The 25,929-nt window shown below is 38.3% G+C and overlaps 1 protein-coding gene across 1 annotated transcript in view; it reads left to right on the top strand.

Annotated features, from left to right (window-relative positions):
- Window positions 1–284: 284 nt before the first annotated feature.
- pde6c (phosphodiesterase 6C, cGMP-specific, cone, alpha prime) overlaps window positions 285–25,929 on the top strand; it is a 31,209-nt gene continuing 5,564 nt past the window's right edge. The window contains exons 1-21 of the mRNA XM_061966736.2: window positions 285–870; window positions 3,405–3,557; window positions 5,242–5,331; window positions 9,672–9,812; window positions 9,884–9,958; window positions 10,036–10,100; window positions 10,196–10,262; window positions 12,695–12,742; window positions 12,931–13,080; window positions 13,648–13,791; window positions 13,884–13,949; window positions 17,581–17,736; window positions 17,828–17,935; window positions 20,378–20,487; window positions 20,562–20,649; window positions 20,726–20,826; window positions 22,996–23,103; window positions 23,176–23,239; window positions 24,595–24,669; window positions 24,746–24,829; window positions 25,018–25,171. Of these exons, the coding sequence (XP_061822720.1) occupies window positions 403–870; window positions 3,405–3,557; window positions 5,242–5,331; window positions 9,672–9,812; window positions 9,884–9,958; window positions 10,036–10,100; window positions 10,196–10,262; window positions 12,695–12,742; window positions 12,931–13,080; window positions 13,648–13,791; window positions 13,884–13,949; window positions 17,581–17,736; window positions 17,828–17,935; window positions 20,378–20,487; window positions 20,562–20,649; window positions 20,726–20,826; window positions 22,996–23,103; window positions 23,176–23,239; window positions 24,595–24,669; window positions 24,746–24,829; window positions 25,018–25,171 (2,515 nt within the window). The 5' untranslated portion in view covers window positions 285–402. The remainder of the gene's footprint in view (window positions 871–3,404; window positions 3,558–5,241; window positions 5,332–9,671; window positions 9,813–9,883; window positions 9,959–10,035; window positions 10,101–10,195; window positions 10,263–12,694; window positions 12,743–12,930; window positions 13,081–13,647; window positions 13,792–13,883; window positions 13,950–17,580; window positions 17,737–17,827; window positions 17,936–20,377; window positions 20,488–20,561; window positions 20,650–20,725; window positions 20,827–22,995; window positions 23,104–23,175; window positions 23,240–24,594; window positions 24,670–24,745; window positions 24,830–25,017; window positions 25,172–25,929) is intronic.

The following is a 25,929-nucleotide window of genomic DNA, read 5'->3' as shown; positions in this document are numbered from 1 at the left end:
CTCCAAAAAATACGGTAGTCTTTAGCTTGAACTGTCCCGATGGCCCCTCCCTGTTGCACAGCCCATGCTTTAGTGTCCATGTCATCGCCCCATGGATGCGTCACACCTGCGCTGACTCCCTCCTGCATCCTCCTTCACACAGGCAGGTTACAAAATGATCAGCGCTGGGATTTGCTGGGTTAAGGACGCTTAAAGCAGGGCTTTTATTAGCATGACGTCACATTAATTAGCTGCCACTTTGATCCTTTCAGCCTCTAAGCCTCAGTGCGTCCTGGGACACCGTCAGTGACTCTTTAGGGAGCGCGCAGGAGGATGCACTCAGCCCTGTAGGACGCTTTATTTTCGTCAAACTTCCCTCTGCGAGTGATGCTCCTGTAGGAAGACGCTTGCAAGAGTTGCAAAATGGCCGATAAAGACAGCGTGGAGAAGTATCTGGAGAACAACCCGCAGTTCGCCAAAGAGTACTTCGACAAGAAGCTGCGGGCGGAAGCCTTGTCAGCCGCTTTCTCCGCCGCCGTCCAGGTGACGGACACCGCCTCCTTCAAGGATGTCAACTCGGTGCAAGAGGCCGCCATCGTCTTCGAGCTGGTGCAGGAGATGGAGAAGCAGGGCCCGGTGGAGGAGTCCATCCACAAGGTGCTGCAGAGGCTGGCCCTCATCCTGCAAGCCGACAGGGTCAGCTTTTACCTGTGCCGCTCCAGGAACGGCACGCCCGAGCTCGCCAGTTGCCTCTTCGACGTGAACCCGACGTCCAAATACGAGGCCAACTTGGTCCACCCCCAGACTGAGATTGTGATCCCCCTGGAGATGGGCATTGTCGGATTCACTGCAAATACCAAAAAGCCCCAAAATGTCCCCGATGTGTCTCAGGTGAGAAGTGATGCTCCAATGTTATTATTGTTACCTCAGACAAGGACGTATTTTTAGTCTAAATACCTTTATTGTAGAGATGCCGATAAATGCGTTAAAATATCGGGAATTATCGGTATCGGTTTTTTATTATCGGTATAATTTTTTGTTTTGCTTTTTTGTCTTTTAATTAAATCAACATAAAAAACACAAGATACACTTACAATTAGTGCACTCATTCACACAAAAGGGTTGTTTCTTTCTGTTATTAATATTCTGGTTCCTACATTATATGTCAATATATATCAATACAGTCTGCAAGGGATACAGTCCGTATGCACACATGATTGTGCGTGCTTTTGGTCCACTAATAGTACTAACCTTTAACAGTTAATTTGACTAATTTACATTAATTACTAGTTTCTATGTAACTGTTTTTATATTTTTTTACATTCTTTTGTAATCAAGAAAATGTTTTTAATTTATTTATCTTATTTTATTTATTTATTTATTTTTTAAGTACCTTATCTTCACCATACCTGGTTGTCCAAATTAGGCATAATAATGTGTTAATTCCACGACTGTATATATCGGTTGATATCGGTATCGGTAATTAAAGAGTTGGACAATATCGGAATATCGGATATCGGCAAAAAGCCATTATCGGACATCCCTACTTTATTGTGATATAATGTAGTGGATGGAATATTGTCACACATTATCGACAATTTACTTGGTATCACAACACTCTCAGTGTGGTAATACTATTGGTATCATGATACTGTTGGTATGAATTAATCAATAGGTTCATTGTTGTTACCTCCAGCAAGTAGTTTCTATCTGGGACAAAATATTCATATCATTATATTGTCGATGCTCTGAAAAAATCCTATGTGATCCTCTGTATTTATCCCAATATATTGATTTGTTATGATAATAATGATGATAATAATAAAAAGATGTGGTGCATTTGCAAACACCTAAATTATACACAAAGCAAACTATAACCTGCTACCCAAGAATGTACAACAATTCTTCTCAACAAAAGAGGAGAATCTCATTTAAAACATTTGTATGCTCGTACAACACTTAAAACCTTTAGTATATCAGTATGTGGAATTAAATTATGGAACGGATTAAGCAAAGAAATCAAACAAAGCACCAATATGATTCACTTTAAGAGAATGTTCAAACTACAAGTGTTCACAAAGTACATAGAACAAGAATTATGATGAACATCTTGAACCCTTTTTTTCCCCCTTTTTTATTTTTTATTTTTTTTATTGAGACAAAGATTATTTATGTATTTAATATTTGTATGCTTACTATGATATATTATTTATTTATTATTTATTTGTTCACTGTTCTGTTACAGAGAACAGGGAAATTGGATAAAATTGCAATGGTATGAAAAGGGGTAGGATTAAATAAGCTCTGCTTCTTTCTACTCCTTTTCGGACATGCTGTAATGATACAAATGGAATTGTGTGATGCATTACATTGTATAGTATGCATGTTCGAAATAAACTGAAACTGAATCTGAATAATAACAATAATTGTATTTCTAGAGATATTTTCAAAAACTCAGAGATGCTTTACAGGGTAGAAAAACAGTCTATAAAATAATGTATACAACAGTAAAAAACAAAAAAAACAAAAGATAAACGATCAGTATCAGACTATTGGTATCTTGATACTGGTACTGATCCACTGGTTATAACTACTGCAAACTGTAAGATAGCCACCCTTTAAAAGTTAAAGCTCTTGTATCTGATCTGACTTGATTATGTGCGTGTTTTTAGATAAATATGTTGTATTGATATAAATGGGTGAAATATAATGTGGTTGTCAGTATTTCTTATTATACGATAGCTCCATCCTGATACTCTTAATATCACAAGTGTGATACCAGAACTAATTGCAGACAGTGAGATAATAACCCAAGGAACATCGCTTTCAATTTTAATGATTATCTCATTTATACTCTCAATAAAATGACTAATGGATCAAAAGGATGTTTAATAAGCCTTGGTGGAGGTATATTCTTGGAGCTCTTGTATTGAATCTGATTGTGCAAGTGTACCTAATGAAGAGTGTGTTTGTGTCGCTAATGCTCTTAAACGGGATATAAAGAGGCAGCTTGCCTCTAAAAGCGTCCTCAAATCGTTTAATTTATTTATTTACCCAAACAATATGGAAGCTCAATTTGTAATGAATAAAGCAGCAAAGAGGGATTACTACCCCCGTGCTATCATTTATTATTATTTGAATTTGACAATCAGAAGCACTCGAATGTAAAAAAAAATAATAATTAAAGACTGCTATCTCATTGTTCGTGTTGACTGTCATCAAGTTTGAACACAGACAAAACAAACTATTCAGTGTTTGTTTACGTAAAACAAAAAAAAATAACACTCCAGACAATATTCATTTCAGAGCAGAAATAAATCTGCCGTGGTGAATGTGAACGGGGTTGCTGTTAATTAAACCACACAGGATTAAATGGACGACGTGTGTGTGTGTGTGTGTGTAAACTGGGTGTTCTCCCTCTGCAGAATAAAAAGTTCTGCGACTTTGTGGACAAGCAGACGGGCTACAAGACCAAATGCATGCTCACCTTCCCGCTGGTGGCCGACAAAGAGTGCCTTGGGGTCGTCACGGCGCTCAACAAGATCGGTGCGGCTCACTTCACCCCGGAAGATGAAGCGGTAAAGCTGCGTACACCACCTAAACATTGTGTTTGGTGGGTAATTCCTCTGGACGTTTTAGAACGTTGGAAAACAGTCCGGAGTCACACACTGCTGTGGGACGGCAACAGGACTCGCTGCAAGTCTGGCGGTTGTGTTGATCATGGCAGGATGAAGAGTTGGATTGAGGTTGAGGTTAAGACGCCATAGTTTCTGATAAGCACTACTCTGTGGGGCGACCATGGATGATGGAATCCCAGATCGTGGCGGTATGGGATCACTACTAGTTGCTGAAATGCATCTTGATATACATCACTGGCTTTAATTATGATGAGGCTTGCTTGTCCAGTGATAAAGATGGCGCCCCACAACCAACGTTCCCTCTAAGGTGCGCGCCTTTGCAATTGCGCACTGCTCAAGCGTCCTCTGCGCACGGCAAGTCTATGCCACGCACAAAATCAAATAAAAAAATAAGCGCATAACAATTTTCGACACACGGACACGACAGAGAAAACAGTTTTCGTCATCATTGTTCAAATATTGTAACGTCTGTCGAGACGCTTTGAGGACATGAATTCCATCGATCACTTTACTGAGCAAAACTCTTTATTGTCGGCCATAAACACATCACCAAAACATTAGTAAAAAAAATGATATCTAGCAAAAGTGGTCATTTTCTGCAGTACAAACCAGACCAAAAGCAACTTTGTTATATCAACAGCAGCCGCTCGCTCTTTCTCACTTGCGCCAACACATGCACATATGGCACTTAGCCAGTGATGCGTCACACAAAAAGACGGACAACTCCAACACCACACACAAAGTGTAATTCCAGGTCGTTACACTATGATTTACCAATCAAATGCTTATTCTAGTGTCATTTATTAGGAATCTTAATTTATAAATATTAATCATGAAATGCTGTTACTATATTAAATAAATACTAATAAAAATATATTTTTTACAAACAGGAAGTTGCAGGAATGTACACATGATCCCCTACTTACATCTCATTGTGCATCATGTGAATGTTTTAATGGGAACTAAATGCAATGTCTGAAAGGGGTACAAATGATTTCCAAAGCAAGACCTCCACCCAGACAAACAATACAAGTACACAGTTAATGAAAAACAATATTTTTTGTTATTGTTATTGTAAGTGGACCTAAACACTTATATTAGAAATGGAATCTCATGGAAATGACTCCTGTCATTTGATTATAATAATAAGAGAATGTTGTCTGTCTATCTGAGTTGGCCCTGCGATGAGGTGGAGACTTGTCCAGGGTGTACACCACCTTCCGTCCGAATGCAGCTGAGATAGGCTTCAGCACCCCCCGTGACCCCGAAAGGGACAAGCGGTAGAAAATTAATGGATGGATGGAGATTAAGCTTCTTATTTAGTCAGGTTTGGAACAGGTGTGTTGCTGGTGTAGCCACAGTGTGCACGTCTGATGTTGCTCACATGGGCTCCACTGAATGCTCACGGAGTTTTTGCGTTTGCTCACACACATGAAAAATTAGAGGGAACCTTGCCCACAACGTTGGGGAACAACAGAGTACATAGGAACTAAATTGGCAGTGAAGATTTGACCCGTGTTGCTTTTAGAAATAGGGCATCGTCAAGAAACAGAGACATTATCTACCAAATGTTTTGTTTCTTAGTTTTCAGTGTCATCCCTAATCCGTCTGTCGTTGTCCTCAGCTCTTCCACAAGTACATGACCTTTGCTCAAGTCATCGCCCTGCAGCATCACACCAACTACATGTTCAACGTGGAGTCCAGAAGGAGTCAGGTACTGTAAACACACTGCTATTCAACTGGTGGCACTAGGGCCAAATCTGGCTGGGGAATGAACCCATACCCGCACCCGAGTTGAGTTCAAAAACATTTGTGTAGCAAATTCCTAAAAACACTAACGTGTCTCTGTTGTATAGAGGAACTTGGACCACTGTAAACACATTGGCAGGTCCTTGCAATGACATTTTAAAATTGTTAGCAAACATACACTATATTGCCAAAAGTATTTGGCCACCCATCCAAATGATCAGAATCAGATGACAGAGTCAGATGGGGATGAACTTGACTGGCCTGCACGGAGTCCTGACCTGAACCCAATAGAACACCTTTGGGATGAATTAGAACGAAGACTGAGAGCCGGGCCTTCTCGACCAACATCAGTCTTCCAATGCGCTTTTGGAAGAATGGTTGAAAATTCCTATAAACACACTCCACAACCTTGTGGACAGTCTTCCCAGAAGAGTTGAAGCTGTAATAGCTGGACCGACATCATATTGAACCCTATGGGTTAGGAATGGGATGGCACTTCAAGTTCATATCAGGTGGCCGAATACTTTTGGCAATATAATGTAGAACACTGGGGTCTAGACTTGTGACTTACATAACTTGGGCGTTCCTCTAGGCTCCCTTCTAAGTCCTCTCCTTTTTGGAAGTTACTCATACCAGTGGTGTTCCTCAAGGTTCCATTTTAGGCATACTTGCCAACCCTCCCGAATTTTCCGGGAGACTCCCGAAATTCAGCGCCTCTCCCGAAAACCTCCCGGGACAAATATTCTCCCGAAAATCTCCCGATTTTCAGCCGGAGCTGGAAGCCACGCCCCCTCCAGCTCCATGCGGACCTGAGTGAGGACAGCCTTTTTTCATGACGGGAGGACAACAGGGTGACAAGAACTAAATCATCCAGACTAGAGATACAGTAAATTGTATTATTTTGTTTATTTTACCTAAAAATATATATATTTATTAATTCAAAAAAAACAAAAACTAAATAAATTTTTAATTTTTTTTATTTTGCTAAAAACATCAAAATTAATTGTATTTTTGTTTGTATTTTTTCGTGACTCCTTATTACATCCAGCCATAGAATTATACATTAAAATAAACATATTTGAAATAATTGATTTTAAATTATCATAATAATTCATTTAAAATGACCATATTTAATTATTAAAATAATTGCTTGTTTATCAACAACTTTAGCATTTTATTCATTACATTTTGAAACTCTCAGAAGCCAAGTTATGTTATATTCCTTAATATCTATTTATGCAAGTTTGAAGTATCAATTATCTAAACACAGTTTTGTTTGCATATTTTCAGGATATATATATATATATATATATATATATATATATATATATATATATATATATATATATATATATATATATATATATATATGTATATATGTATGTATGTATGTATGTGTATGAAATACTTGACTTGGTGAATTCTAGCTGTCAATATACTCCTCCCCTCTTAACCACGCCCCCAACCACGCCCTGCCCCACCCCCGACCACGCCCCGCCCCCGACCACGCCCCCACCTCCCGAAATCGGAGGTCTCAAGGTTGGCAAGTATGATTTTAGGTCCTCTTTTTTTCATCATTTGGGCTATTCAACGGGCTGCTCGAGGGTTCAGTTCAAAAAAGTTGTGAGAGACTCCCATTTTTTCAAGCAGATTCAAAAAAACACTAGAGATTCAGAATCAGAATCAGAATCAGAAGAGTTTTTATTACCATTGTTTGAGAACGGGTTCACAAACTAGGAATTTTACTTGGTGCAATCTTGCAACATATAACACATATAACACAGAATAGAATAACAAGAGCTGTAACTGAGCTATATATATATATATATTGTTCATATGCCTGATGGCCGAGGGGAAAAAACTGTTCAGGTGGCGGGAGGTGTGGGTCTGGATGGACCGTAGTCTCCTGTATGAGGGGAGAGGGGAGAATAGTTTGTGTCCAGGGTGAGAAGAGTCAGCTGTGATCAGACCCACACGCCTCCTGGTCCTGGAGGAGTGTTGTCATAAAGACGATCTTTGTCTGGCTTTTTGGCAGACGGTCCTCAAAAACAGCAGGGTGCTCCCGTAACTCTGACAAAATGAATCGACCTAAATTCAATGTCTACTGTAGGTTCTCCGAAATGTTAAAAATAGGAATAATGTAATAGTGAGGGGAGAGGTCGAACCCCCTGGGCCCTCATATAATTGCGTGGACTAAAAAAGACTTATGTTCAAATCCAGAAAACTGCGTACGCAAGAACAAATTCAGATGTATTACAGTGTGCAGATCCATGCACAGGCACACACTTTCTGGTAATCAACCAGGAATTGATCCCTGACTTCTGCTTGGATAGGCACGCCCCCTTATATATATATATATATGCAAATTCAGTGGCAGGCTGTGCATTTCTCACCTAGGCCTTCAGTGATGTCCTACTTGGTCCTACAGTGTACAACATTTTTCGGCGCATTTAACATTCAATAAACCCGCTTCAGCAAAAACTGTCAAAAATAAAATAATTGTATAAAACAAATGAAACGGCGTGGCGCAGTGGGAGAATGGCCGTGCGCGACCCGAGGGTACCTGGTTCAATCCCCACCTAGTACCAACCTCGTCATGTCCGTTGTGTCCTGAGCAAGACACTTCACCCTTGCTCCTGATGGGTGCTGGTTAGCGCCTTGCATGGCAGCTCCCTCCATCAGTGTGTGAATGTGTGTGTGAATGGGTAAATGTGGAAGTAGTGTCAAAGCGCTTTGAGTACCTTGAAGGTAGAAAAGCGCTATACAAGTACAACCCATTTATCATTTATTTATTTAAACATGAAAAAAAATAAATACTCCCAATTTGTAGAACCCATCCGACGCCGTCAAAACCAGTCGTAGTCCTTTGATTTGTGGGAAGGTGGCGGGCAAACCATTTCTCCACTGGTGTTGTGCCAAAATGTGATTGCCTGCCAAAAACGTATTTCCTTCGCGGGAGCGCGCACCACTCGCTAAACCTGCATTGCTTAGCTTCGTCTGTCCACAACGGATTACTAGGTGTAAGACAGACACTTTATCTTCATGGTTATTGTACCGGTGAGTATTCTGTGGCTTTCTATGGCTCGTACGGTTCTGGTGCCACTTCCTGTTTTCCCAACTTGTGATTGAATACTCACTTGGGACTCCCAAGTAAGTATGGAATCACAGCCTTAGGCCAGCTATAAGGCCTTACTAACAACAACTCGTGATCTGATTGGCTATCGCAAGTGTCTATCAGCTCTATGTGTCCGTTCACTTACACCGCATTGTTGATTCTGAAGGCTCCAGGCAGATTTGGTACAGCATGGCAACATCAGCTAGCTGAATTCTGATTGGATATAAACTCTCAACTAAAAATGACAGCATTGGAAGGAGCATAATATGACATGGAGACAATATGAATACTTTTAGATATTTAGGGAAAGTAAATAAAAATCAGCCATCTACTTTCCAGGTGAGATGCATGATTTATGATCTACAATAAACTTACAGGGAGCAGGGAAGCGAGGAAGCAGCAGACCATTCGATGATGTAAACATAGGGACAAATGGAAGTGATTACGTCGCCGCTATACATTTTTTCGTCTGCGTAAGCGTTTATAATAACAATATCACTAATACTTGGTTAATATTCAAGTCACGAAATGTAAATGGAGTATGTAAATTTATTTAATATTTAGAATGCATTTAAAAAAAATATTTCATAATGATTGTGAACGATAGGCAAAATTCCAAAATAAATGCATCCATCCATCCATCCATTTTCTACCGCTTATTCCCTTTTGGGGTCGCGGGGGGCGCTGGAGCCTATCTCAGCTACAATCGGGCGGAAGGCGGGGTACACCCTGGACAAGTCGCCACCTCATCGCAGGGCCAACACAGATAGACAGACAACATTCACACTCACATCCACACACTAGGGCCAATTTAGTGTTGCCAATCAACCTATCCCCAGGTGCATGTCTTTGGAGGTGGGAGGAAGCCGGAGTACCCGGAGGGAACCCACGCAGTCACGGGGAGAACATGCAAACTCCACACAGAAAGATCCCGAGCCCGGGATTGAACCCAAGACTACTCAGGACCTTCGTATTGTGAGGCAGATGCACTAACCCCTCTGCCACCGTGAAGCCCTTAATAAATGCAGTTCCCCTTTAATACCTGAGGCCCCAGGTCCTTAGTTTTCTGGAAATGTGGCCTCAAAACAATTTAGTTGAAGTAGACCCTCCATCCATCCATTTTCTACCGCCTGCTTCAAAAATATTTGTGGCTTTTTTTTAAGTTAAATTCTAAATTGCTCTGTCCTAAGGTCCTTCTTTGGTCCGCTAGTAAAGTTTTTGAAGAGTTGACGGACATCGAGAGACAGTTCCACAAAGCTCTCTACACCGTGAGGACATACCTGCTGTGTGAAAGATACTCGGTGGGCCTCTTGGACATGACCAAGGAGAAGGTCAGTCTTAAAGAAGAACCCATGGACTACAAATATGGTGCTTTAAGTAATCTCTCATACTACCTTGTTAGGAATTCTATGACGAATGGCCGGTGAAACTTGGAGACGTGGAACCTTATAAAGGACCTAAAACGCCAGATGGAAGGGTAATAAAGTGCTCTTAAAGACTATCTTTGCTGCATTTGGTCCACAGGTTCTTACGTTCACCTTTTTCAAAATGCAGGAAATCATCTTTTATAAGATAATCGACTACCTCCTGGAGGGCAAAGAGGAAATCAAAGTCATACCGTGAGTGGAATCACTAAAAATTCCACCCTGCACAATACAACGTCCCTCAGCGGAGTCCAAATCTGATTATTATGGTTGTTTTACTTGTCTTTCAGTGGTCCTCCAGCAGATCATTGGGCTCTGGTTAGCGGACTACCCACCTACGTGGCAGAGAACGGCTTTGTAGGTCCCACACACAAAGACAACAATGATATAGAAGTAGAGATAGTATTGCGTTAAAGACTGTAACTGCTCAAATGATATTACAATATATATTCAATTACCTTGCAAAGAAAACAGGGTGTTTAAATTAAAACCAGGCCAATATTGTAAAGAGCTTATCATTTTCAGTATGTATCCTGCTGTGGACATTTCGGTTTTCCACTAACGGTGTGGTTAGACATGAGGGCAAATACATTAGAGCTGCCTCTAAAGTTCACACTGAAAGTGACAAGTTAGCCTGAAAGCCAAAAAACCTTTAAGAGGTATCTAAAATGTAGGGCAAAACACGTTCATTTATAGAGCACAATTCGTACACAACGCAATTCAGAGTGCTTTACAGAAAATTACAAAAGGGGAAAAATTAAAATTAAATAATCATAAGACTATTCAAAATGTATGTTAAAATCATAAACATCATCATAAAAACAATCATTATTCAAACTAAAATCAAAGAGTGTGGAAACAATACTTAGAGTTGTCATATGCAGAACTGAATCAAAGTGTCAAAGTGAATCAATGTTTTAATTGACCCTAATGAACTATGACTAATGACCGCTCCCCCCAAAATAATTAAAAACAGGGTGTGCCCTGCCTTCTGCCCGAAAGCAGCTGGGATAGGCTCCGGGGGACCCAAACTCAAAACAACACTTTTTCAAATCAACACCCCACATTTGAATGAATTTGAATCAACTTAATTAGTGCTTCCCAATAGAAAAAACAGCTATATTTTAACATGCAACATGTCTTTTTAAAAGATTATTATTAGTTCAAAAATACTGTAAAAAAACAATACAATAAAATGTATTACAAACTAATACAGTAGTTTTTGTAATTAATTAATAATAATGTACAGTATTTACTAGAGATGTCCAATAATATCGGCCGATTAATGCGTTAAAATGTCATATCGGGAAAGATCGGTATCGGAAATTATCGGTATCGGGTTTTTTTTATTATCGGTATCGGTATCGGGTTTTTTTTGTTGTTTTTTTGTTTTTGTTTTTTTAATTAAATCAACATTAAAAACACAAGATACACTTACCGGTACTATTAGTGCACCAACCCAAAAAACCTTCCTCCCCCAACTCATTCACACAAAAGGGTTGTTTCTTTCTGTTATTAATATTCTGGTTCCTACATTATATATCAATATATATCAATACAGTCTGCAGGGATACAGTCCGTAAGCACACATGATTGTGCGTGCTGCTGGTCCACTAATAGTACTAACCTTTAACAGTTAATTTGACTAATTTTCATTAATTACTAGTTTCTATGTAACTGTTTTTATATTGTTTTACTTTCTTTTTTATTCAAGAAAATGTTTTTAATTTATTTATCTTATTTTATTTTATAATTTTTTTTTAAAAGTACCATATCTTCACCATACCTGGTTGTCCAAATTAGGCATAATAATGTGTTAATTCCACGACTGTATATATCGGTTGATATCGGTATCGGTTAATATCGGTATTGGTAATTAAAGAGTTGGACAATATCGGAATATCGGATATCGGCAAAAAGCCATTATCGGACATCCCTAGTATTTACCTTAGAGAGTAAACTTTTACGGTATTTTCCTTTTCCGTCAAACACACCATCAGTAGCTTCTCCATATTTCTATGGCTAAATGTGTGTTGTTTAGATATAATTTTAACATTCTTGGTCGCCGTTAAGACTCATTCTGCTTCAGTATGGTGCAGACTAGCTGTGTCATGTTCTAATTGCCAAGTTAGCTACACACTCGGTGATGTTTTTGATGATTTCAATTTATTTAACTTTAATGTTTTGGAGCGGATGAGAAAGAAGTAAGGAGAACTTGGACATTAGTTAACTACATTTATGCCCTTCCATTGTGTAAAACAAATCACTTTTCCAAATCATTCGTCCCTTCTGCACTCAGATTCTTAAACTTTTACATTTTTCAGAGTGTTGTATTGTACTGTTGATGTATTTATTGACTATTTATTTAGTGTGTGCCATGTGTAGGCTTTGTGAACCACGACAACCTGCTGCTCAAAATGAATTGCCCCTTGAGGGATTAATTAAATTGTTTGAATTGAATTGAAAATAGCTAATTGTTGACCAAAGTACGCCAAGTGTAACATGCATGCATTTCACATAAACAGCTGAGTATCAACATTTTAAAGCACATGCGGAGGTAAATAAAGTTGCTGGATGCTGGTCTCTAATAGTATTTCAAGTGAAGCTACTGCCATCTTGTCCTTTGCCCCCATTTGCCTTGCTTTTGTAAACACCCGTTAACTATTGGAGACTCAGCGTTATTTGGAGCATTTCACGAACAATGCAACTGTTAGTAATCTGTATAAAATTAACTTTAATCAAATGAAATGAGGTAAAAGAAAAAGTGGTGTCTTTTTTTTTTTTTGCAGATTTGTAACATGATGAACGTGGCTGCAGATGACTTCTTCACTTTTCAGGTCAGTGTTTTTTTAGTTTTTTTATATACATATACTGAAAACAGTAAAATTCCAAAGAGGTCCAAATAGACCGATCACTGGGATGTTCCAAAGTGTACAGAGAACATGCAATCTTTCAATCAATTCTTCTATTATGTTATATTAACTTTAATGTTAAACCAAAATACCATCTGCCATCTCCCTACCAGAAAGAGGCAGTGGATGACACAGGTTTCGTCATCAAAAACTGTCTGTCGCTGCCCATCGTCAACAAGAAAGAAGAAATTGTGGGCATCGCCACTTTCTTCAACAGGAAAGACGGCAAGCCCTTTGACGAATACGATGAGCAAATCACAGAGGTACGATCAAATCTATGCCAAACTGCAAAACTAATTTCTGATAAAAGTTTCCTCTGCCCTCAGAATAGACAATAAAGGGTAAATTAGTTCTGTCTATGCTAGGTAACAAAGACAAAGAGAGCACACTACGACATTTGTAATTCTCCGTTGGCATTAAATGACAATTTTTGCTGTTTGAGTCACAATGGAAGTCCCGTACCCTTGACTAAGAAAGGTACTTCACTGTGAAGTGCTAACTTAGAAACAAACAATGCGCTCCGCGTTACCTTTTTATTCAATGTTCACAGCTCTCTTGACGAAGAAGTGCAATCTCACAAATTAGAACATTAATTAGGAAAATATCCGTGTGAATTAAAAATGTCTGTGCGTCAAATCAGGTCTCTTTATTTATTCGAGGAAGAAAAGTACCTAAACAGATTTTCCACTTGTTTTCTCAGTGAGGTTAATTAACGAGGCAATTAGATGAGTTAGTGAAATATCCTCTCACATCCTTTTCCTTCATCTTCCTTCCGTTCCCTGAGCCTTCTTTTTCAAACTTATTTTGTACATCCGCTGTTCACGCCGCAGGCCCTGACCCAGTTCCTGGGCTGGTCCGTCCTCAACTGTGACACCTACGACAGGCTCAACCGTATGGAGTACAGGAAAGACATCGCCCAGGAGATGCTCATGTACCAGAGCAGGTGTACGACCGATGAACTACAGTCCATCTTGGTCAGGATTTCCTCTTACCGTGACCACACAGACCTTAGAAAAACTGAATACTGAACTATGTCTTTTTTGTTTCTATCTCTGTTGATACACAGAACACCAAGGAAAAGTTTGATAGTGAGCCCGAAGACTGTGACCAGAAAGACATGTACAAACTATTGGTAAGTTGGATTTTAAACGGATGGATGGAGACTGCAATTTTTCTCAGCCGTTTGTCAATGGAAATTACATGAATGCATGATAAATGGTATGAATGGTCGGATGGACTAATGGGGTTAGTAAGACAGGTAAATTGATTTCCACAGAGTAAAAGCAAACGTATTTGGAGAGAAAATAAGCTTGTTCTTAGTCTTGACTTTTTGTCTATGAAAATTAAATAGATGGATGAACAGGATAGAAAGATGGATCATTCCAATGAATAAAAGTAAGGGTAGATGAACTGGTTAAATGAGAGTTTCATAGTGTAATAGAAAAAAAAAATCTAGGTTTTCAAAAACCTTTCCCAGCAGGCACTGACTTTGAAACAACGTTGCAAAAATAGTTGTATTTGTAAACCGAGACAACGTCGGTGTCTAAAAACGGATAAATAGATCCCCGTTGTTGGTTGGAAAATGACCAAATTTCAATGGTCAAATCAACATCACAACCTGACACTCAATAAACGTTGTAAAAAAGCATGTTGTTTCAAAGTTGTATTTGTGTTGTAAAATATCGGTTGGAAAATGACCAAAATTCAATGGTCAAATCAACATCAGAACCCAGCATTGATTAGACGTTGTCAAAACGCATGTTGTTTCAACGTTAGGTTTGAGTTGCCCAATGTCAGGACATAATCCAACAAGTTCTCAATGTTTTTTTAATGTCTTGTGCCTGCTGGGTTCTTATTGCTGTCTATTGAAGTTGGACTGATAAATGGAAGGATGGATAAACTGACTGGTTAAATGATATTTCCATGAGATATATCAAGGAGATAAACAGATATGACTACACTCTGTTTTAGCTTTTTGTATTGAGACGGAAAAGGAGCTTGTTCTTAGTACAATTTTTGCCGAAAGAAATTGAATAGATGGATGGACAGATGGACGATTCCAATGACTAAAAGTGTAAGGTGGAGGATGGATGTATAGGTTGATGGAAGGGTAGGTGAACTGGTTAAATGACAGTTTCATAGTGTAATAGCAGAAATATCAAGGTTCTAAGAAACCTTTCTTATTGCTGTATGTTGAAGTTGGATGGACAGATAAATAAATGGATGAATGGATGGATAAATAGATTGGTTGATTGATATTTCCATGAGGTCTATCCAGAGGATAGACAGATATGACTACACTCATCCATCCATCCATTTTCTACCGCTTATTCCCTTTGGGGTCGCGGGGGGCGCTGGAGCCTATCTCAGCTACAATCGGGCGGAAGGCGGGGTACACCCTGGACAAGTCGCCACCTCATCGCAGGGCCAACACAGATAGACAGACAACATTCACACTCACATTCACACACTAGGGCCAATTTAGTGTTGCCAATCAACTTATCCCCAGGTGCATGTCTTTGGAAGTGGGAGGAAGCCGGAGTACCCGGAGGGAACCCACGCAGTCACGGGGAGAACATGCAAACTCCACACAGAAAGATCCCGAGCCCGGGATTGAACCCAAGACTACTCAGGACCTTCGTATTGTGAGGCAGATGCACTAACCCCTCTGCCACCGTGAAGCCCCTGACTACACTCAGTTTTAGCTTTTTGTATTGAGACAAAAAAGAAGCCTGTTCTTGGTCCACTTTTTTGTTTAAAGAAATTGAATAGATGGATGGACAAATGGAGGGAAATATGCATGTTTCCAATGGGTAAAAGACTAAGATGGATGATAGGTGGATGGAAGGGTAGGTGAACTGGTTAAATAACAGTTTCACAGTGCAATAGGAGAAATATCAAGGTTGTAAGAAACCTTTATTTTGCTGTCTATTGAAGTTAAATTTAAAGTTAAAGTACTAATGATTATCACACACACACTAGGTGTGGCAAAATTATTCTCGGCGTTTGACCCATAACCCTTGATCACCCCCTGGGAGGTGAGGGGAGCAGTGGGCAGCAGCGGTGGCCACGCTCGGGAATAATTCTTGGTATTTTAACCCCCAATTCCAATGATGCTGAGTGCCAAGCAGTTGGATGGATAAATGGAAAATGGATGGATGGATGGATAAATAGATTGGTTAACTGATATTTCCATGTGGTTTATCCAGAGGATAGACATATGAGACTACACTCAGTTTTAGCTTTTTGTATTGAGACGGAAAAGAAGCTTGTTCTTGGTCCACTTTTTTGTTTAAAGAAATGTAATAAATGCATGGACAAATGGATGGAAATATGGATGTTTCCAATGGGTAAAATACTAAGATGGATGATAGGTGGATGGAAGGGTAGGTGAACTGGTTAAATGACAGTTTCACAGCGTAATAGCAAAAATATCAAGGTTCTAAGAAACCTTCCTTTTGCTGTCTATTGAAGTTGGATGGACAAATGGATATATGGATGGATGAATGGATGGATAAATAGATTGGTTAACTGATATTTCCATGAGGTTTATCCAGAGGATATACATATAAGACTACACTCAGTTTTAGCTTTTTGTATTGAGACGGAAAAGAAGCTTGTTCTTGGTCCACTTTTTTGTCTAAAGAAATTGAATAGATGGATGGACAGATGGATGGAAAGATGGACGATTCCTATGGGTAAAAGACTAAGATAGATGATGGGTGGATGGAAGAGTAGGTGAACTGGTTAAATGACAGTTTCACATTGTAATAGCAGAACTATAAAGGTTCTAAGAAACCTTTATTTTGCTGTCTATTGAAGTTTGATGGATAAATGGATAGATAGATGGATTGGTTAACTGATATTTCCACTAGGTCTATCCAGAGGATAGCCATATAAGACTCCACTCAGTTTTAGCTTTATGTATTGAGACGGAAAAAAAGCTTGTTCTTGGTCCACTTTTTTGTCTACAGAAATGAAATAGATGGATGGAAAAATGGACTATTCCAATGGGTAAAAGACTAAGATGGATGTTAGGTGGATGGAAGGGTAGGTGAACTGGTTAAATGACAGTTTTACAGTTTAATAGCAGAAATATCAAGGTTCTAAGAAACCTTTCTTTTGCTGTCTATTGAAATTGGATGGATGATTGGATGGATAGATGGATGGATGGATAAATGGATTGGTTAACTGATAGTTCGAAAAGGTCTATCGAGAGGATGTACATATATGACTACATTCAGTTTTGGCTTTTTGTAGTAAGACGGAACAGAAGCTATTTCTTGCTCCACTTTTTGTCTTGGGAAATTGAATAGATGGATGTAAAGAAACAAATAGATTAGTAAAGGACAGTTCCATTGGGTAAAAGCAACACTGCGGAATAACGCGTTTTGTCTATGGATGTAGAGAAATTACAACAAAATTAAGTATTTGGTTGTAAAAAAAGTTCCATAGTGTACTATCAGAACTGTCAAGGGGGTAGTCTCTTGTCGATGGAAAATGAATGTATGGGAGAATGGATAGATGCATTAATAGACGGACTGTTAGATCAAGAGATGAACAGATTGACAGAAAGATAGCTGGATGAATGGATGGATTTTTAGGATTAAAGTTTCACAATGTAATAGCAAAACTGTTTAGGGGACAGATAAGAATGTGCTCTGTCACAGGTTTCTTTGGCATATAGATAAATAGATTCTAGGTAGATCGATTAACAATGGTTTGTATTACATATCTGACTGATTTATTTTTGAATTGTGCAGAGAGGAACGTGCCCGCCAGCCGACAACGTCAATGGCGAGAACTTGTACAACTTCGGCTTCAGCGATTTCCCCGTGTCCGAGTTCGACCTCATCAAAGCCGGCATTCGAATGTTCTTTGAACTCGGGGTGATTGAAAAGTTCAAAGTTCCAGCAGAGGTGAGGGTGGTCGCACAAACTTTCTGTTAAAGATTGGAAGATGAAATGTTTCTGTATGGGTCGATCATGTCCATCAACGTTACTCCGTCAGACGCTGACTCGCTGGATGTACACTGTGAGGAAGGGCTACCGGGCCATCACCTACCATAACTGGCGGCACGGCTTCAACGTGGGCCACACCATGTTCTGCCTGCTTCAGGTAGCAGAATTATGATTTATGCATTATTTACCCAGAATTGTAATTTAACACAACGTACAACAATAATGTACAACATTTAGTAGATTATTCCATTGCAATGAGTTAATGGTAATGCACATGCCTGCATTATGCCATTAGTATGTTGTATAGTAGCAGGCACAGGACATTGATACAACGTTGATTATACATACATGTCCTTTAAACTGACTATGAAACAATGTTGCAAAATAGTTGTATTTGTAAATTGAGACAACGTTGATGTCTAACGTTGGAGTCACGTTGTTGGTTGGGAAATGACTAAATTTTAATGGTCAAATCAACGTCACAACCTGACATTGATTAAACAAAAAGCATGTTGCTCAACTTCAGGACCTAATTCAACAATTTCTCAATGTCGTTTTTAATGTCTTGTGTCTTGTGTGTTGCTGCTGCTGCGTGCTTTGCACTAGTCCTTTTTTCCCATTCCACTTAAATAACCTTTTTACCTGCATGCCACTTTTTGTCTTTGCATCCTGGGGTCCCACCAATGGTGGTAGTCTGTACTAAAGGCAAATTTTGATCGACACCGTTAGGGATGTATCCTTTTACTAAGATTACTTAATTATTTGAAAAAGGCACCACAGAAAATCAGTTAAGGAATAGCAATAAAAACATTAAACATACTGTAAGATAAGTATTTTATACTGCTTTGTTATATGTAGTTTTGTTTGACCTTTTAAACAAGTTAGTATGTTAGTTTTCTGGGTTCAAAAGTAAGAGTATCACTCAAAACTGATCATTATTACCTTTAGGAAATGTTTGCATTAGACCAGGGGTTCTTAACCGTTTTTACCTAGGGGCTCAACTTTTCCATTACATATGGGCCCAGGGCCCACTCAAATAGTAACACTGAATTAGTTATCTTAATCTTGATTGTAATCTTATTTAATAATGATATCTAACCTACTTGGAGATTAACAAAATAAATTGTATTATAAAGGCTTAGGCCAGGCTGATTACAAACATAAATACTAATCAAATATACTGCATGGTATGGAGGTAAATTTGTGTCTTTATTACGAAAGCTTTACACTGAATTTATATACCAGAATTCTTTGCATTTGAATTTTGTGAACTGATTACCTCCATTGCGGGAGTCTCGCAACACCATACATATCAAGTCAGCTGTCAACCCGTCTGGCATTTGCTAAAGGAGGATCATCCAGGTATAAGAGTCCTCCTGGTTGGAAGGGTGGAGTCTGCAGCTGGGATAGGCTCCGCGCCCCCTTTTTTAAATAACATAAATTAATTAATCCAAATTTAGTTAAAATTTGAAAATTTGGATTAACTAAAATTGATTCATCGAAAAACCTAAATAAATTAATCCAAAATATAGTAAAGCTAAGTTTCACATCAACACTGACATTTTAAACACACAAATTTGCTCACAAATTTTTATTCAATGAAATAAAAAGTATTCAGTTCACAAAATGCAAACGCAAAAAACTTTTTAATAAAAAAGCTTTCCTAATAAAAAAATAAAAAAACCTCCAAAAAAGGTACCATACTAAAAAAAACGGATTAAAGATCATTTAAACTCTTTTGCACACTCTTGGAGTCAACATGTGCATAGTCATGTACATAGTGTCATGTACATAGTGTATATACCACCCCCCATTTTTTGTATATATTGTTTTTCAAATCACCTGACATGTATACTGTGTATATGTACATAATTTATCCATTTTTTAGCATAATTTTTTATATACATGTTACAGGTTATATATCTTTTATTATTGGATATATCAAATGTGATGAATACTTAATGGGCCACAATGGAAACAAGCCTTTTGGCTTTTTGTGCCATCCATTTGCCTTTTTAAAGCATTACATGGATTCAATTCTTTAAGATGTCAATAAACTTCTCAATCTTTTACCATGAATTGATTAACGTGGACCCCGACTTAAACAAGTTGAAAAACGTATTCGGGTGTTACCATTTAGTGGTCAATTGTACGGAATATGTACTGTACTGTGCAATCTACTAATACAAGTTTCAATCAATCAATAAATCAATCAAAACATACATTTACTTTGTGCTAAAAAAAACAAAAACCTAACTACTTTAATTTTTTTTTTTTCTTAACTAAAGTGTCATTAAAATTATAGTGCAAATTAAAACACAGCGCCACCACTTTAGTCATAACTTTTGCGCTTAAGAAACTTGACTTTAGCTGCGGACTTCTTCTGTTTGCTTGATGTTGTCATTACTGCCACGCGTGGTGGAAAAGTGTATTACAACCGAGTAACAGCTGAGAAACAGCAATTTTTTGGCGGCCCTCTAAGGTGCGCTCATGGCCCAACAATGGGCCCTATGGTTAAGAAACACTGCATTAGAGTGTGCGGGGGTACATAATGAAGCGTCCAGTGCGGTTATAGTAATGCACCTCTTCCCATGTGCAGACAGGGAAGCTGAGGAAGTACTATTCCGATCTGGATGCCTTTGCCATGGTAGCCGCCGCCTTCTGTCACGATATCGACCACAGAGGCACCAACAACCTCTACCAGACAAAGCAAGTCCAAACGCCACACTTCATGTGTGTGTTTGTGTGTAGTTGTTTTTTTTAATGGATTTTCAATTCTGCAGGAGTACGTCTCCTCTTGCCAAACTTCATGGCTCATCGATCATGGAGAGACACCACTTGGAGTACAGCAAGACCCTCATGGCCGAGGAGGTGTGATTGCGTTCGTTTAACTCCAAGGCCGTCCCTTTGTCCGTCCCTAATAATGCGACATGATCCTCCCTTGCAGAGCCTGAACATCTTCTGCAACCTTCAGAAGCGGCAGTTTGAGACCGTGCAGCACCTGTTTGACGTCTGCATCATCGCCACCGACCTGGCGCTCTACTTCAAGTGCGTTACCATGACAATCTCAAGTACACAAGTTATTTAAATTAAAAGCAACAAATTGTAGAGCGGAGTAAAACTTAGCAAGTGAAATTAGAATTTAGCGAGTGGGTAAACATGGAAGTGGATGAACAGAATTGCTCGGAATTTATTTCCTGGCCACGTTCTAGCAGTCGCTTGTTGCTAGGAAGAATTTGTGTGGCGCAATCTTTTGTCCCACAGAGGCAGCAAAAGGACCAAAATGATCGTTCGAAACTAGAGATGTCGATAAATGCTTTAGAATGTAATATCGGAAATTATCGGCATCGTTTTTTTTATTATCGGTATCGTTTTTTGTTTTTTTTTGTTTTTTTTTTATTAAATCAACATAACAAACACAAGATACACTTACAATTAGTGCACCAACCCAAAAAACCTCCCTCCCCCATTTACACTCATTCACACAAAAGAGTTGTTTCTTTCTGTTATTAATATTCTGGTTCCTACATTATATATCAATATATATCAATACAGTCTGCAAGGGATACAGTCCGTAAGCACACATGATTGTGCGTGCTGCTGGTCCACTAATAGTACTAACCTATAACAGTTAATTTTACTCATTTTCATTAATTACTAGTTTCTATGTAACTGTTTTTATATTGTTTTACTTTCTTTTTTATTCAAGAACATTTTTTTAATTTATTCATCTTTTTTTTTTTTTTTTTTTTTTTTTTTAAAGGACCTTATCTTCACCATACCTGGTTGTCCAAATTAGGCATAATAATGTGTTAATTCCATGACTGTATATATTGGTATCGGTTGATATCGGTAATTAAGGGTTTGGTCAATATCGGAATATCGGATATCGGCAAAAAGCCAATATCGGACATCCCTATTCGAAACCCACCGAGAAAACTGCAGATAAAAATGACAATTCAATCACTGCTCTGTATTAAATATGAAACACGTACTGTAATGACCATAGCTACGTCTGTCGTGTTACTGTTTTTTGTTCCTCGCCATGTTGTGCAGTCTTTGTTGCTAGGCAGAATTCGCAGGTACAACCTTCTATGAGAGCTTTATTCATACAAACTCATTTCAAAACTGAATCCTTACTCTGTTTTACATTTAAAATGTGTGTATGTAATTCCCTCTGAGGCATTTAATGGATTGTTTTAGTTGTTTTACTTTGTCACATTTAATGATTGGGTGGTCACTTGTTGCTAGGCAACAATTCGTAGGTACAATCGTTTGAGACAGATTTATTCATATAGACTCAGATTTAGACAAACTTTATTGATCCACAAGAGAAATTGTTCCACTCAAAAGCTCAGATACAAAGGATGGAAATGATAATGCAGGTATAAAGTCGACAAAAAATGTACCATAGTAGCAATATAAAATATAACATATAATTTATTATTGATTACATAGATTGATATATGAACTAATTTCACAACAAAATCATTACTCTTTAAATTACTCTTTTCAAAACAGGTTACAAGTTAAAAAAAAATAATTCTGGTGACATGGAGATGTACTGAAAATTTCTTATTTTAAATGTATTATTATTTAAAAATATATATATATATTTTTTTAAATCGATTTTCAAAAAATTATGAATCGATTTAGAATCAAGATAATAAGAATCGCGATTAGAATCGATTTTTTTAATGCACCCTTACTATATATAGTTACCTCCAGGGAGTTTGTTGGATTATTTTTTCCGACCTTGTTACATTTGGGTGGTAATTTGTCGCTGGGCAGAATTTTGGCGAGACTGGCAGCAGAAGAACATTGCTCTGTATTCAATATAAAATGCATGTTTGTGTAGTCACTTATTGCGAGGCAAAAATGCAGGCTTATGCAGTAAAAGACTTTTGATTTGGCAGAAGCACATTGCTCTGTATTTAATTAAAAAAGAGGCATTTGAGTGGTTACTTGTCACAGGCACAATTTGGGCATTGCTGCACCACAAGATAGAAAAAGGACAGGGAGATTTGGCAGCAGTGAAATTCCTTCAAAAATAGCACTTTATGGAGTTTATGTACACAAACTAGTGCTCTAGTCTGTACTCAGTGCACAATCTATATTGCAGTTGCCACAGTAATGCCAAAAAACACAAACGCCAGTGACCAGTGAATATTGTTCGAAATCTTCCATGAATTTGAGTGATTGTGTGTTCTGGCGCAGAAAGAGAACCATGTTCCAGAACATTGTGAACGTCACCGAGCCAATGGCAAACGAAAAGGAAGCCGTGGACTACATTTCCAACAACCCCACCAGAAAGGAGGTTATCATGTAAGGAGAAAAAAAACCCATGTTAATATTGTAGTTCAGAACTCTCATGCCTTTCTCCTCTGGCCTTCCAAGGGCCATGATGATGACCGGCTGCGATCTGTCAGCCATCACCAAACCCTGGGAAGTGCAGAGCAAGGTGGGCGTCTTTCACTGTTGGCTTTCAAAATAAAATGTCCGAGGCGGTGGCTGTAAAACAACACAGCTCGAAGTATAATTATATCACTGAATACATTTGATATGACGTGAAATAGGCAGCAAATTGATTGATTAATTGAAACTTTTATTAGTAGATTGCACAGTACAATACATATTCCGTAAAATTGACCACTATATGGTAACACCTGAATACGTTTTTCAACTTGTTTAAGTCGGGGTCCACGTAAATCAATTCATGGTAAAAGAGATTTTGAACGTACAGAAAATGCTTCAAAGTTCATTGGAGTTGTTTGCTGCTTTGGAAGAAGTTGTGGGGAAATCTTGCGAGCATGCTAATTGTTAGCATGTTAGCATTTCCGTTTGTACACACTCTCTGGTGTTTTTTCAAAAATGCATGACAATGGAAAAAGATGAGGAAAACTCTAACCCTAACCAAATAACTCTAAATTAAGTCTTTGGTACTTAAAATATGTTCCCCATACTAAAGTGTTACCAAAAACATATAACTTTGTCTTGAATTTGAAAAAAACCAACATTTTATTTTTCACTAAAGAAGGGTTCGGTGAATGCGCATATGAAACTGGTGGGGTTCGGTACCTCCAACAAGGTTAAGAACCACTGCTCTAAAGGCATAGTTGGCCACATGTGTGGACAGCACCTTTTAGCTCTTATTTCCAAAATTGTGTACACTACTGAATTGGGGTCTTATGGCCACTTATGTGGACACGTATACTGGTGTCAGAAGAGTATAACATACAATGGAATTTGGAAAAAAAAAAAAGTGTAAAAATAAGAATTAGCATGTCACAAAAAATGAAGTACACGTTTGTTACTTATGGACTAAGTAAATCATATTTAAAAGATGATTCTTACTTTTTATTCTAATTAGGGTCCAATAAGCCCAAATAGCAAAGAGAAATTAAAAAAAGCATGTAAACAAACAGCTTGGGCCTTAAGACGTTTTAAACGTCGTCAAAATGCATGTTTGAGTTGCTCAACGTCAGGACCTAATTCAACAAATTTTCAACGTTGTGCTCGGCAAAATTAATTGAGAGACAATCATTTGCCTCACAAGAAAGAGAAAGGACAGGGAGATTGGTCGAAACGTGCACAAAAATCGCTCAAAAAGCACTACAGAACTCGTTGTGAGAATTCCGGGGTCTCGATTGATTCTTTGATTGATTACATGATTTGTTAAAAGTGAGTCCCAATGCTTAAGCTGCCAAACAAATAGATGAGTGAAAGGTTTTCTGATTTTAAAACACAATCAGTCAGAAAAAAACGGTTGAAAAGGAATGTATTTGAGATGTTTTCTGCTGTTTTTTGTGACTCTAGGTGGCGCTGATGGTCGCCGCCGAATTCTGGGAACAGGGAGATCTGGAGAGATCGGTTTTGGACCAGCAACCTATTGTAAATAATCACATTTACATAATTTTGTGACTTTTCGTTTGCTGTGTATCAACTAAAAATTGTGTCGTTTTTTTAGCCCATGATGGACAGAAACTGCTCCGAGCAGCTACCCAAGATGCAGTGCGGTTTCATCGACTTTGTGTGCTCGTTTGTGTACAAGGTAATGTCCTCTTCTGGCTTTTGGGAAATGTGCAGACCTGTCAAAACAACTGGAGAATGTCCAAAGGGAAAGTTGATAGATTGCAGGAATGTTCCCTCGCCATGCGTCAAAAAAGGCTTTTTGGACAAGAGCGAGCGTGTGAGTGCGCCTCGCCTTAACTTGTGCTCCTTGTTCTTTTGCCCTCCAAGGAGTTCTCCAGGTTCCACAAGGAGATCCAGCCCATGTTCGACGGCCTCAACAACAACCGCTCGCACTGGAACGAGCTGGCCGAGGTGTACAACGCCAAGATGAAAGCCATCGAGGACGAGAAGAAGAAACTGGAAGAGGAAGAAGCCAGGAAAGGTAACAAAGTAGACGGAAAGTTCAAAGAAATGGTCTTTTTATAGAAATAGATTTTAAATATTACAACAACAAAAAACGCACCGAATCATGCGATTTTTTTCAGCCAATCAACAAAGCAAAAATACTGATGACATTTATTAAGTCTGAAGGAATACTACGACCACATTTCATTTAATTCAGAGAATAAAGTTATGGTTTTATGCAGAAAAGGGTGTGATATCATTCAGAAGAAAAAAACATTTTCAGATATAAAATCATAATATTATAGTTAAAAAAATGTTTAAATGAATAAACTGGTACTATTAGATCAGTGATTCTCAAACTGTGGTAGAGGTATGCGGGCTTCATCTAGTGGTACGCCAAAGAATCCCTTAATGACATTTTCAAACACAGTGTTACTGTTACAGTGGCCAAAAATATTAAATATACTTGTTAAATAAAACCTCCTTATGGTGGTACTTGGACAGACAAGTTTGATAGTCACTGTACTAGATTAAAAGACAATAATTCCAGACTACAGTCCAAATTTTATGAGAAAAAGTTGCGATGTTACCGGAAAAAATGTTGCAACTGTACATATACTGTCAAGTTGTAATATTGCAAGAAAAACAGCCCAAAATGTCACCACAAAAACTTCAAGATTTACATTTGAGACATTGCGAGAAAAAAGTCTGTTTTTTTCTAAGAACAAATGTGTTCTAAAATGGGGGAAGAGACCTTTAATTGAAAATAAAAATATTGCACTTGTATGAAAGTAA

This window comes from Nerophis lumbriciformis, linkage group LG11 (assembly GCF_033978685.3).
Source record: "Nerophis lumbriciformis linkage group LG11, RoL_Nlum_v2.1, whole genome shotgun sequence".
NCBI classification, from domain to species: Eukaryota; Metazoa; Chordata; class Actinopteri; order Syngnathiformes; family Syngnathidae; genus Nerophis; species Nerophis lumbriciformis.
This window is presented reverse-complemented; position numbering and strand designations above follow the sequence as displayed.